General features: G+C 48.4%; 1 protein-coding gene across 4 annotated transcripts in view; it reads right to left on the bottom strand.

Moving 5' to 3' along the window:
• Positions 1–11,280: 11,280 nt before the first annotated feature.
• Positions 11,281–12,151, bottom strand: part of WDFY4 (WDFY family member 4) — a 305,701-nt gene continuing 304,830 nt past the window's right edge. For all 4 annotated transcript variants that reach the window (XM_077350999.1, XM_077351000.1, XM_077350998.1 and 1 more), the window contains one exon: positions 11,281–11,765. In XM_077350999.1, coding sequence (XP_077207114.1) covers positions 11,699–11,765 — 67 coding nt within the window. In that variant the 3' untranslated portion in view covers positions 11,281–11,698. The remainder of the gene's footprint in view (positions 11,766–12,151) is intronic.

Here is a 12,151-nt window from a genome sequence, read left to right as displayed (position 1 = left end):
TAACTGAACAGTCTGACCTGCCCAGGAATTGTCATTGTGTTCTGGCTGTCATTTTATGTAATGACTAGTATCAAAGCTCATTTTTAAAAGGGGTCCAAGGGGTAAGAGAAAGGACCCCCCCCCCCGGCTCCGCAGCCGCACCAGCTTGCTGTTGTCCTGCAAATCCCTCTCACTGCCTCATAGCCCTTCAGGCACCCACAGAGGCGGAGGGAGGGCTTTGCGGGCCAACCCCTCCCCCCACTGGCTCCCACTGAGCTATGAATGGAGTCCCCCCAACCCCAGGGCACTTACATGTGTCCTGGGGAGTGTCCAGGGGCAAACTGCAGACAATGGCGGCAGAGAGCCCCTGGCTAGCTGGGTGGGCGGGAGTGGGCCTGTCCTGTGCAAGGCAGGGCCCAATCGGGATGTGTGTCAGAAAGGCCACGCCCACTCTCCACTAACTTAGACTTTGTTGTAGTTGTTGTTAGGTGCGAAGTCATCTCTGACCCATCGTGACTACACGGACAATGATCCTCCAGGCCTTCCTGTCCTCTACCATTCCCCCGAGTCCATTTAAGTTTGCACCGACTGCTTCAGGGACTCCATCCAGTCACCTCATTCTTTGTCACCCTCTTCTTCTTTTGCCCTTGATCGCTCCCATAATTAGGCTCTTCTCCAGGGAGTCCTTCCTTCTCATGAGGTGGCCAAAGTATTTGAGTTTCATTTTCAGGATCTGGCCTTCTAAGGAGCAGTCAGGGCTGATCTCCTCTAGGACATACCGGTTTGTTCGCCTTGCAGTCCAAGGGACTCGCAGTCTTCTCCAGCACCAGAGTTCAAAAGCCTCAATTCTTTGACGCTTGGCCTTCCTTATGGTCCAACTTTCACAGCCATACATTGCAAGACCATAGCCTTGACTAGAGGCACCTTTGTTGGCAGGGTGATGTCTCTGCTTTTTAGGATGCTGTCTAGATTTGTCATAGCTTTCCTCCCCAGGAGCAAGCGTCTTTTACTTTCTTTGCTGCAGTCCCCATCTGCAGTGATCTTGGAGCCCAGGTAAGTAAAATCTGTCACTACCTCCATTTCTTACCCATCTATTTGCCAGGAATTGAGAGGGCCGGATGCCATGATCTTAGTTTTCTTTATGTTGAGTTTCAAGCCAACTTTTGCCCTCTCCTCCTCCACCCACATCAACAGGCTCTTTAGTTCCTCTTCACTTTCTGCCATTAGAGTGGTATCATCTGCTTATCTCCAGTTGTTGATATTTCTCCCTGCAATCTTAATACCAATTTGTGACTCCTTTAATCCCGCCTTTCTCATGATGTGCTCCGCCTACAAATTAAATAGGCAAGGTGAAAGTATACAGCCTTGCCGAACTCCTTTCTCAATTTTGAACCCATCAGTGATTCCATGCCCGGTTCCCACTGTTGCTTCTTGACCTGCATATAGGTTTCTCAAGAGACAGATAAGGTGCTCTTGTATTCCCGTCTCTCTAAGAATTTGCCACAGTTTGTTGTGCTCCACACAATGAAAGGCTTTAGCATAGTCAATGAAGCAGAAGTAGATGTTCTTCTGGAACTCCCTAGCTTTCTCCATGATCCAGCGTATGTTGGCAATTTGATCTCTAGTTCCTCTGCCTCTTAGAAATCCTGCCTGTACATCTGGAGGTTCTCGGTCCACATGTTGCTGGAGCCTAGCTTGTAGGATTTTGAGCATAACTTTGCTAGCATGAGAAATGAGTGCGATTGTGCGGTAGTTTGAACATTCTTTGGCATTGCCCTTCTTTGGGATTGGAATGTAAACTGACTTTTTCCAATCCTGTGGCCACTGTTGAGCTTTCCAAATTTGCTGACATATCGAGTGTAGCACTTTTACTGCGTCTTTTAAGATTTTGAATAGTTCAACTGGAATGCTGTCACCTCCACAAGCTTTATTGTTGCTCAGACCTCCTAAGGCCCATTTGACTTCACATTCCAGGATGTCTGGCTCCAGGTCAGTGACAACCCCATCGTGGTTATCAGGGATGTTAAGGTCGCTCTTGTATAGTTCTTCTGTATAATTTTGCCACTTTTTAAAAGTTTCTGTGAGGTCCCTACCATTTTGGTCCTTAACACAGCAACACCTCGGAGGTCCCACATCCAGCCCATCCTTCAGCAGCTGCGCTGGCTCCCAGTTGAATTCCGGATCAGGCTTAAGGTTTTGGTTATCACTTTTAAAGCGATACGCGGTTTGGGCTCAGTATACCTGAGGGATCGCCTCTCCACCTACACCCCTCAAAGAGCCTTGCGCTCTACTACCAGCAACCTCCTGGTGATCCCTGGCCCCAAAGAAGCCCACTTGACCTCAACCAGGGCCAGAGCTTTCTCCATTCTGGCCCCCACCTGGTGGAACGAGCTCCCAGAGATCAGGGACCTGACAGAACCCAAAAAGTTCTGCAGGGCCTGCAAAAGGGAGCTCCTCCACTAGGCATTTGGTTGGGGTTGACCCGGACCATCCAATTGGCCCTCTGCCCCCCCTCCTATTGTGGCCGCCACTAATCTGCCTAACGCACTGGGTCCCAGTAAGAATTGAGCAGAGGCTCCTTTGCAGTTCTATCATATTATTATTGCTGTTATCATGTTGGGGTTATTGTTGCTGTATTGTTATTGCTGTTGTCATGTGTTACCTCATGTTATCTGTACCTGTTTCCCTGTAAACCGCCCTGAGCCTTCACGGGAGGGCGGTATATAAATACAGTAAATAAATAAATCATACCCATCTTTCCATGAAACGTTCTCTTCATATCCCCAGTTTTCTTGAAAAGATCTCTGGTCCTCCGCATTCTATTGTTTTCTTCTATTTGTTTGCACTGTTAATTTAAGAAGGCATTCTTACCTCTTCTAGCTATTCTCTGGAATTGAGCGTTCAGTTGGGTGTATCTTTCTCTTTCTCCCTTGCCTTTCACTTCCCTTCTCTCCTCAGCTATTTCTAAAGCTTCCTCAGACAGCCATTTTGCTTCCTTGCATTTCTTTTTCTTTGAGATTATTTTAGTTGCTACCTCGTGTACAATGTTGCAAACCTCCGTCCATAGCTCTTCAGGCACTCTGTCTACGACAGTGGTCCCCAACCTTTTTATCACCGGGGACTGGTCAACTCTTGACAATTTTACTGAGGCATGGGAGGGGGGGGGTTGTCTTTTGCCGAGGGACGTTGCCGCTGCCGCCTGAGCCCCTGCTCCACTTGCTTTCCCACCGGCGCCCCTGACTTCCCACCGCCCGCTGGGGAGCACTGCCAGCAGCTGCTGCACAGTGCAAAGCCAAGGGGGAGCCCCAGCCATGGCGGCTGCTGGAGAGCACCAAAGGTGAGCCGGGGGCAGAGTGGCAGGGCAGCCCACAAGGCAGCAGCCGGGGTGAAGGACGAGGAGCCGCAGCCCGGTACTGACTGATCCACAAACCGGTCCCGGTCCCCGGACCAGGGGCTGGGGACCACTGGTCTACGAGATCTAATTCCTTAAATCTATTTGTCACCTCTACTGAATATTCATCAGGGATATGATTTAGTTCATACCTGAGTGGCCTAGTGCTTTTCCCTACTTTCTTCAATTTAAGCCTAAATTTTGCAACAGGAAGCTGATCATCCGAACCACAATCAGCTCCTGGCCTTGTTTTTACTGACTGTATAGAACTTCTCCATCTTTGGCTGCAGAGCACATAGTCAATCTGATTTCTGTGTTGACCGTCTGGTGATGTCCATGTGTAGAGTCGTCTCTTGGGTTGTTGGAAAAGAGTGTTTGCTATGACCATTGTATTCTCTTGACAAAATTCTACCAGCCTGTGGCCTGCTTCATTTTGTACTCCAAGGCCAAACTTGCCTGTTATCCCGGTTATCGGCCCTTGATCCATACCAGTCTGGCTTCCGTCCTGGCCATGGGGTGGAGACTGTGCTGGTCGCCCTGACAGATGACCTCCGGTGCCAGCTGGACCGGGGCGGATCGGCCATTCTCGTGCTATTAGACCTGTCAGCCGCATTTGATGTGGTTGACCACGAGCTCTTGGTTCACCGCCTCGCTGATACTGGGATTGGAAGGGTGGCTCTTAAATGGCTATCCTCCTTTCTAGAGAACAGATCACAGAGGGTCGCTGTGGGGGAGGAGTTATCCGACTCCTTTGCACTCCCATGTGGGGTGCCACAGGGAGCGGTGCTCTCCCCCACGTTATTTAACATCTATATGCGTCCCCTGGCTCAGCTGGTACGGAGTTATGGGCTTGGGTGTCACCAGTACGCTGATGATACCCAGCTCTATCTCTTGATGGATGGCCGGCCAGATCTCCCCCCAGAAAAATTCGCCAGTTGTTTGGAAGCAGTGGCTGGATGGATCAGGAAGAGCCGCCTGAGACTCAACCCCTCTAAGACGGAGGTCCTTTGGCTAGGCCGAAGGGAGCAGGAACAGGAAGCGCGTCTTCCCTGCCTGGACGGGGTACAATTGTCATCTGTGCCCCAAGCCAGGAATTTGGGAGTGATTCTGGATGCCTCACTTTCCATGGAGGCCCAGGTCACTAAGGTAGCCCGGACGGCGTTTCTCCATCTACGCCAAGCTCGGCTACTAGCGCCCTACCTGCCCCCGGAACACCTGGCCACTGTGATCCATGCAACGGTTACTTCTAGATTAGACTTCTGTAACTCGCTCTACGCGGGCCTACCCTTGTCTCTAACCCAGAAGTTACAGCTGGTACAGAATGCAGCTGCACGGGTCCTCACTAAATCATCTTGGAGGTCCCATGTTCAGCCTCTGCTGAAGCAGCTGCACTGGTTGCCAGTTTGTTTCCGGATCAGGTTCAAGGTTTTGGTATTAACCTTTAAGACTATACGCGGCTTGGGTCCTGCATACTTGAGGGACCGCCTATCTCCTTATGCCCCCCGCAGGGCACTTCGCTCTGCGGGTAAGAATCTGCTGATGATCCCAGGACCCCGGGAGGCACGCCTGGCCTCGACAAGGGCAAGGGCCTTTTCGGTCCTGGCCCCTACCTGGTGGAATGAGCTCCCTGAAGAGCTGCGGGCCCTGTCGGAGCTCTCTGAGTTCCGCAGAGCCTGCAAAACGGAGCTCTTCCGCCAGGCGTTTGTCTAAGGCCGGGTGATGGCCCGGGGCTAAGATCGGACCCCTCTCCCCGGAGGGGGGAGGCCAGTACTAAACTGACCTGGTTCCCCAGAGTGTTCCATCCTATGCCCAATTATCCTCCGTTCCCTTCTGCTCATCCAGTGGGCCTGTACTTTTTTAATCGCCATCATTGTGACTTAGTCATTGTTTTAATGGGGTTTTAATGGGGAATTTTAATGGTTAATATATTGTATCTGTATTAAAATGTTGTGAACCGCCGCGAGCCGGTTTCCGAGAGCGGCGGTCATACAAATCAAATAAATAATAATAATAATAATAATAAATAATAATAATCTTTTGGCTTCCTACTTTAGCATTCCAATCCCCCATGATGATAAGCACATCATTTTTTGGCGTTGCTTCTAGAAGGTGTTGTAGGGCTTCATAGAACTGATAAACTTCATCCTCTTCAGCAGCAGTGGTTGGGGCATAGACCTGGATTACTGTGATGTTGAATGGTTTGCCTTGGATTTGAACTGAGATCATTCTGTCATTTTGGGGATTGTATCCCAAGACTGCTTTTCCTACTCTCTTATTGATTATGAAGGCTACTCCATTTCTTCTGCAAGATTCTTGCCCACAGTAGTATACCTGATGGTCATCTGAATTAAATTCACCCATTCCTGTCCATTTTAGTTCACTGATTCCTAAAATGTCGATGTTCAGTCTTGTCATCTCTTGTTTGACCATGTCCAGCTTGCCTTGATTCATGGATCTGATGTTCCAGGTTCCTATGGAATAAAAATCTTTACAGCATCGGACTGTCTTTTCGCCACCAGTTACTTCCACAACTGAGTGTCCTTTCGGCTTTGGCCCAGTAGCTTCATTCATACTAGTGCTACTTGTACTAGCCGTCTGCTCATCCCCAGTAGCATATTGGACACCTTCCGACCTGAGGGGCTCATCTTCCGGCGTCATATCGTTTTGCCTTTTGGAACTGTCCATAGAGTTTTCATGGCAAAGATACTGGAGTGGTTTGCCATTTCCTTCTCCAGTGGATCACCTTTTGTCAGAGCTCTCAGCTATGACCTGTCCGTCTCGGGTGGCCCTGCACAGCATGGCTCATAGCTTCACTGAGCTACGCAAGCCCCTTCGCCACGACAAGGCAGTGATCCTTGAAGGGTCATTTAGCCCTTAGCACGTTATTATAACAGCGAGCCTGCTGTTACAGATTATGTTATGCCATGTTATGAGACTTATTTGTTCCATTGTTATAATATTCTATGTAACCATTCTACAACATTTAATGTAAACCGCCAAGAGCTGTATGGAAGGGTGGTATAGAAATCAAAACAAATAAATAAGATAAACATGTAATTGCACCAATGAGAACCAGGGCATTTCCGCACATTGTTAAAAATAGCTTTACGCCAGTATAATCGCACCTCCTGGCCCCTCCTCATAGTTGTTGTCATCTCGCTCTTCTCTGCTGCCATTTCGTACTTTTCCCACTCTACAGTGGTGCTGGAAATGGTGGAAGAGAGCACCGCGATTTATACGCTATTCTCTGCGGCCAGTCCCCTTTCTCCATTCTTTAAAGGGCCCACAATGTCTGCTATTGTTGGTTTTTTTTTACATCAAGGTCTCTATTGCAACAAATCATAGATGCATAGTGCTCCTTTATTGCCACCAGTTACAGAATCACGAGTCTTGCTTCCTTTAAAAATAAATCTCATTTCTGATTTTTTGGGGGGGAGGGAGCTTGGAGAGGCATGCTTTGTGCTACAACTTTGGGGATTTTTTTTTTGCCTTTGTCTTTGCCTGCATGATAGAATGCCTATTCATTGCTAAAGGGCGTTCATTAAAAAAAAACAACCTCCCATCTCTGTGAGAAGGGATGGTGGGTGTAGTAGAAGAAGAGTTGGTTCTTATATGCCGCTTTTCCCTGCCTGAAGGAGGCTCAAAGCGGCTTCCAGTCGCCTTCCCTTTCTTCTCCCCACAACAGACACCCTGTGAAGGAGGTGAGGCTGAGAGAGCCCTGATATTCCTGCTCAGTCAGAACAGTTTTATCAGTGCTGTGGCAACCCCAAGGTCACCCAGCTGGTTGCATGTGGGGGAGCATGGAATCAAACCCGGCATGCCAGATTAGAATTCCGCACTCCTAACCACTACACCAAACTGAAGAAGTTGGTTCTTATATGCCGCTTTTCCCTACCCGAAGGAGGCTCAAAGCGGCTTACAGTCCCTTCCCATTCCTCTCCCCACAACAGCCACTCTGTGAGGGAGGTGAGGCTGAGAGAGCCCTGATATTCCTGCTCCGTCAGAACAGCTTTAAGAGCACCCTCCCTATGAGGAAAGGCAGGCATTTCTCTGTCTAGAAAAAAGGAGTAAGAAGAAACATTACTCTGACCCAAATTAAGAAAGGGGAGGAGTTCATAGACCGGAGCTGTGCAACTCGGAATAAAGAGGATTCAACCAGTCCTGAAGAGGATAAGCGGATTGACCTCATCACGGAGCCTCTGCAGACAGTTAGGAAAAAGACTCAAAAAGTTCACGGGGCCTTTGGAGCTCTAGAATAGATTTCAGGCCCTTGCAGAGGAGGTGCAAGGGTCAACAAGGGAAGAGGTCCCAAAACAATGTCTAAGACAAAGGGAAGAGGCCATGGGAATAGAAGGAAATGGTGTTGAAAAGAAAAAAAGGAGAGTACTGGTAATTGGAGACTCCCTGCTAAGAGGAATGGATTTCCATGTGGCTGGGCCCGACCCCCTAACCCAAGAGGTGTGTTGCTTGCCAGGGGCAAAAATTAAAGACGTTTCGGAACGGCTGCCCAAACTCCTCAAATCTACGGATCGCTACCCATTTGTGATGGTCCACGTGGGTACAAATGACATGTCCCTGAATACCATCGCTCCTATTAAAACAGACTATCAAGATCTAGGGAGGAAGCTCAAGCAAATGGGGGCACAAGTGGTATTCTCTTCAGTCTTGCCTGTCAAGGGAAGAGGAATGCATTGAGAGAGGAAGATAATGGAGGTGAATCACTGGCTGCGTAGTTGGTGCCGGCAGGAGAGATTTGGTTTCTGGGACCATGGGATAGGCTTTCTTGAGGAAGGCCTACTAGCACCTGATGGACTGCACTTATCGAAGCTGGGGAAGAATGTGTTTGGCAGGAACCTGGGGAGATTCATTAGGAGAGCTTTAAACTGAAGCCACAAGGGAAAGGAGACATTCAACATAGGGAGTGTAAGGAAGGAGACCGATAGGGAGCAGCCGAACCAGGAAGGCCAGCTCATAGGGAACCAAAAGTAAAAGGATTCAGATGTCTTTATACTAACGTCCGAAGCATGGGCAATAAGAAGGAAGAGCTGGAACATCTCATGCTGATGGAAAGGTATGATCTAGTAGGCATCACAGAAACTTCTCATGACAGGAATGTAATAGTGGATGGATATGAAATGTTCAGAAAAAAACAGAATAGATTGGAGAGGTGGAGGAGTGGCACTGTATGTGAGGAAAGGGCTTACCTGAAATTCTAGTGAAGGAGAGTATATATACAGTGGAAAGCATCTGGGTGAAAATAAGCAAGGGGAAAACAAACAGTGTGGTGGTTGGTGTCTGCTACCGACCACCTGACCAACGAGAGGATGTGGATACTGCACTTTGTGAGCAGCTTAAGAAAATATCCAAGTGTCATCATGGGTGACTTCAATTTGGGTGACCTTCAATTTGGGTGACTTCAATTTGGGTGACCTTGTCATCATGGGTGACTTCAATTTCCCAGATGTGTGCTGGGAAACAAACTCTGCGAAGCGTCCTCAGTCATGCAACTTTCTGACCTGCCTGCCTGCCAATTTCATTTATCAAATGGTAGATGAACCCACAAGAGTTTCAGCCATACTGGACTTAATACTGACCAACAGGCAAGAGTTGGTGGATGAGGTGAAGGAGGTGGGGGCCCTAGGGGGAAGTGACCATGTCCTCACAGAATTCCTTTTGAGATGGGGAGGCAAGGAAGCTTGTAGCCAGACGCGGATGTTGGATTTTCGTAGGGCAAACTTTAATAAACTCAGAGACATGATGAGTGTCATACCATGGACGAGAATGCAGGAAGGGAAGGGAGCATGTGAAGGGTGGGCGCTACTCAAACAAGAGCTATTGTATGCTCAATCAATGACTATCCCAGAAAGACGAAAACACTGCAGGAGCTCTAAGAAGCCTATTTGGATGAACAGAGAACTTCAAGAGGAACTAAGAAAGAAAAGGGGAATGTTCAGGAAATGGAGGCCAAAGCTGAGAGTGAGCTAAGATTGGCCAGGGAAGCCCACTGTAACAAGAAAAGATTTTTCAGTTATGTTAGGAGCAAATGTAAAGTAAAGGAGGCAATAGGCCCACTGTTGGGTGCAGATGGACAAACTCTAACGGAGGATGCAGAGAAAGCAGAAAGGCTCAGGGCTTATTTTACATCTGTTTTTTCCCACAGGTCAAAGGGTTTAGGCCCATCTAGAGATGGCAGTAGCCAAAAGATAGTGTCTGGATGGCAGGTTGACATGAACAGAGAGGTTTTTGAGATGCATTTAGCTACACTGGATGAGTTCAAATCCCCTGGGCTGGATGAAATGCTCAAAGAACTTTCCAGAGAACTTGCACAGCCCTTGTCCATTATCTTCGGGACCTCTTTAAGGACTGGAGATGTCCCGGAAGACTGGAAGAGAGCAAACGTTATTCCGATCTTCAAAAAAAAGGAGGAAGAATGACCCGGGAAACTATAGACCAGTGAGTCTGACCTCTGTTGTGGGGAAACTAATGGAGCAGATATTAAAGGGAGCAATCTGCAAACATCTGGAGGACAATTTGGTGATCCAAGGAAGTCAGCATGAATTTGTCTCCAACAGGTCCTGCCAGACCAACCTGGTTTCCTTTTTTGACCAAGTAACAGGTTTGCTGGATTATTTTAGGGTATTTTAATTTTTGATTGTAACCGAGCACACCCCATGTTATAGGATTAGTGAGATATAAATAAAATAATAAATAAATTGAGGGGGGGGGGGGGGGCAGGTCAGCAAGAGCCTGAATGGCCATTGTTGTCTATGTGGGTCAGCCAAGGACTGAGCTTGAGGTCTGAGGCAGGATCCAAGCAGACATGTAATTGACAAACCGGTTTAAATCAATCAGTGCTAATCCAGCCAATCAATTTAAACCAGTCAATGCTAACTTGCCCAGTAGCATGCATGGCCTGGGAGACGTACTGCCTGCTTTGTGCATATAAGTTGGAGTTTTCAGAAGGGTTTCTCAGTCTTCTTGTCTCCTGCCACAATGTGTACTCACTGCTGAGATCACCAGTAAAGAGCTGTTCGTGGGCCCAGTAGCCTGGCATTCTTCCTACAAACCCACATATTTTACACTGGCAACAAAGGTGGGATCGCAGTGCTAGGTACGGATCACTGGTAAGTGATTGCCTATGCTTCTAGGTAACTGTGTGTGAACGAGACCTTGGGGTACTTGTGGATTGTAAACTAAACATGAGCAGGCAGTAAGATGCAGTGGTAAAATGCCATTTGGGGCTGTATCAACAGGGGCATCACATCAAAATCACAAGATGTCATAGTCCCATCACATACGACACTGGTCGGACCACACCTGGAGTACTGTGTGCAGTTCTGGAGGCCTCACTTCAAGAAGGACGTAGATAAAATTGAAAGGGTACAGAGGAGAGCAACAAGGATGATCTGGGGCCAAGGGACCAAGCCCTATGAAGATAGGTTGAGGGACTTGGGAATGTTCAGCCTGGAGAAAAGGAGGTTGAGAGAGGACATGATAGCCCTCTTTAAGTATTTGAAAGGTTGTCACTTGGAGGAGGGCAGGATGCTGTTTCCGTTGGCTGCAGAGGAAAAGACACGCAGTAATGGGTTTAAACTACAAGTACAAAGATATAGGCTAGATATCAGGAAAAAAAAATTCACAGAGTAGTTCAGCAGCTCCCCCTCACTGGCGGTCTTCAAGCAAAGGTTGGATACACACTTTTCTTGGATGCTTCTTAGGATGCTTTAGCAGGGAGTTGGACTCGATGGCCTGTGTGGCCCTTTCCAACTCTATGATTCTGTGATTCTATCTGCCTTGCTGCCTTGTAATGTGCTGGGTGGAAGAGGAGAAAAAACCACGTCAGGCATTTTTAAAAGAAGTGCATTTGGTTCTGCAATATTTTCTATGCTCCAAATGCTAGAATGAAGTCCTTTTGGCCAGAAAATATATTTTATTTTATTTTCTTGTAGTACAAAACCCAAATGCATTCTGTGCACAAGACCCTCCACAGGAAAAAACAGGAAAAAAAATTTGCCCACAGCTCCAAGCCCTTATAAAAAACATGTTTTATTATTCTAATTCTCCTTCCCTTTTTTCTGTTTCCCATTATTATTCAAAATAAAAAGAAATGGTTAAAAAAACATGTATTCAGCGTTCTTTCGGGCATTCCAGAAATGCAAAAGGATCCCATGCCGGAGCTTTGGTGGGAAGATGGGCCTCTTGTTGTGGGTCCTCTTAGTCCATCGGTCTGGATATGCCGAAGGGGGAGGGTGGAGGCTGGCCTGGATCAGGGCCGACCCTCAGGTGGGCGGCTGGTGTTGCTGCAGCCCTGGGTCCGGCTGGGCCGTCCTACTCCTCCACTGACCAACAGAAGATCTTTCCCTCCTCATCACCAGCCAGCAGCTTGGAGTAATGCCTTTGGAGAGGACACACAGAGAGAGTTTTCAAAGAGTAAGCGGCACCTGCACCGTTCATTTGTGCCCCGGGTAATCCTGATGTGGCAGAATTAAAGAAAGGCTTGCTTGACACCCTGCCTGGGTTTGTGCCAATTCCTGGAGCTCTGGAGGTGCAGCCGGGGGAATGAAGAACCCCGAGGAAGTCGAAGGCCACGCCCCCCCCCCCCCCCCGTTCAAAGGAGGCCGCGTTCTCTAGGGTGGAGATGGAGATGTTGCAATTCCGGGAGATCTCCAGGCCTCACCTGGAGGCGGGCGACCCTAAGAGCGCAAGGCAGCCCGTGTGCCCCGGAGGCCTCCCAGGCGTGTCCTGCTCCCGCCAACCGCCCTGCGAGGGAGGCTAGGTCGG

Source organism: Paroedura picta, chromosome 8 (genome assembly GCF_049243985.1).
Source record: "Paroedura picta isolate Pp20150507F chromosome 8, Ppicta_v3.0, whole genome shotgun sequence".
Classification (NCBI taxonomy): Eukaryota; Metazoa; Chordata; class Lepidosauria; order Squamata; family Gekkonidae; genus Paroedura; species Paroedura picta.
This window is presented reverse-complemented; position numbering and strand designations above follow the sequence as displayed.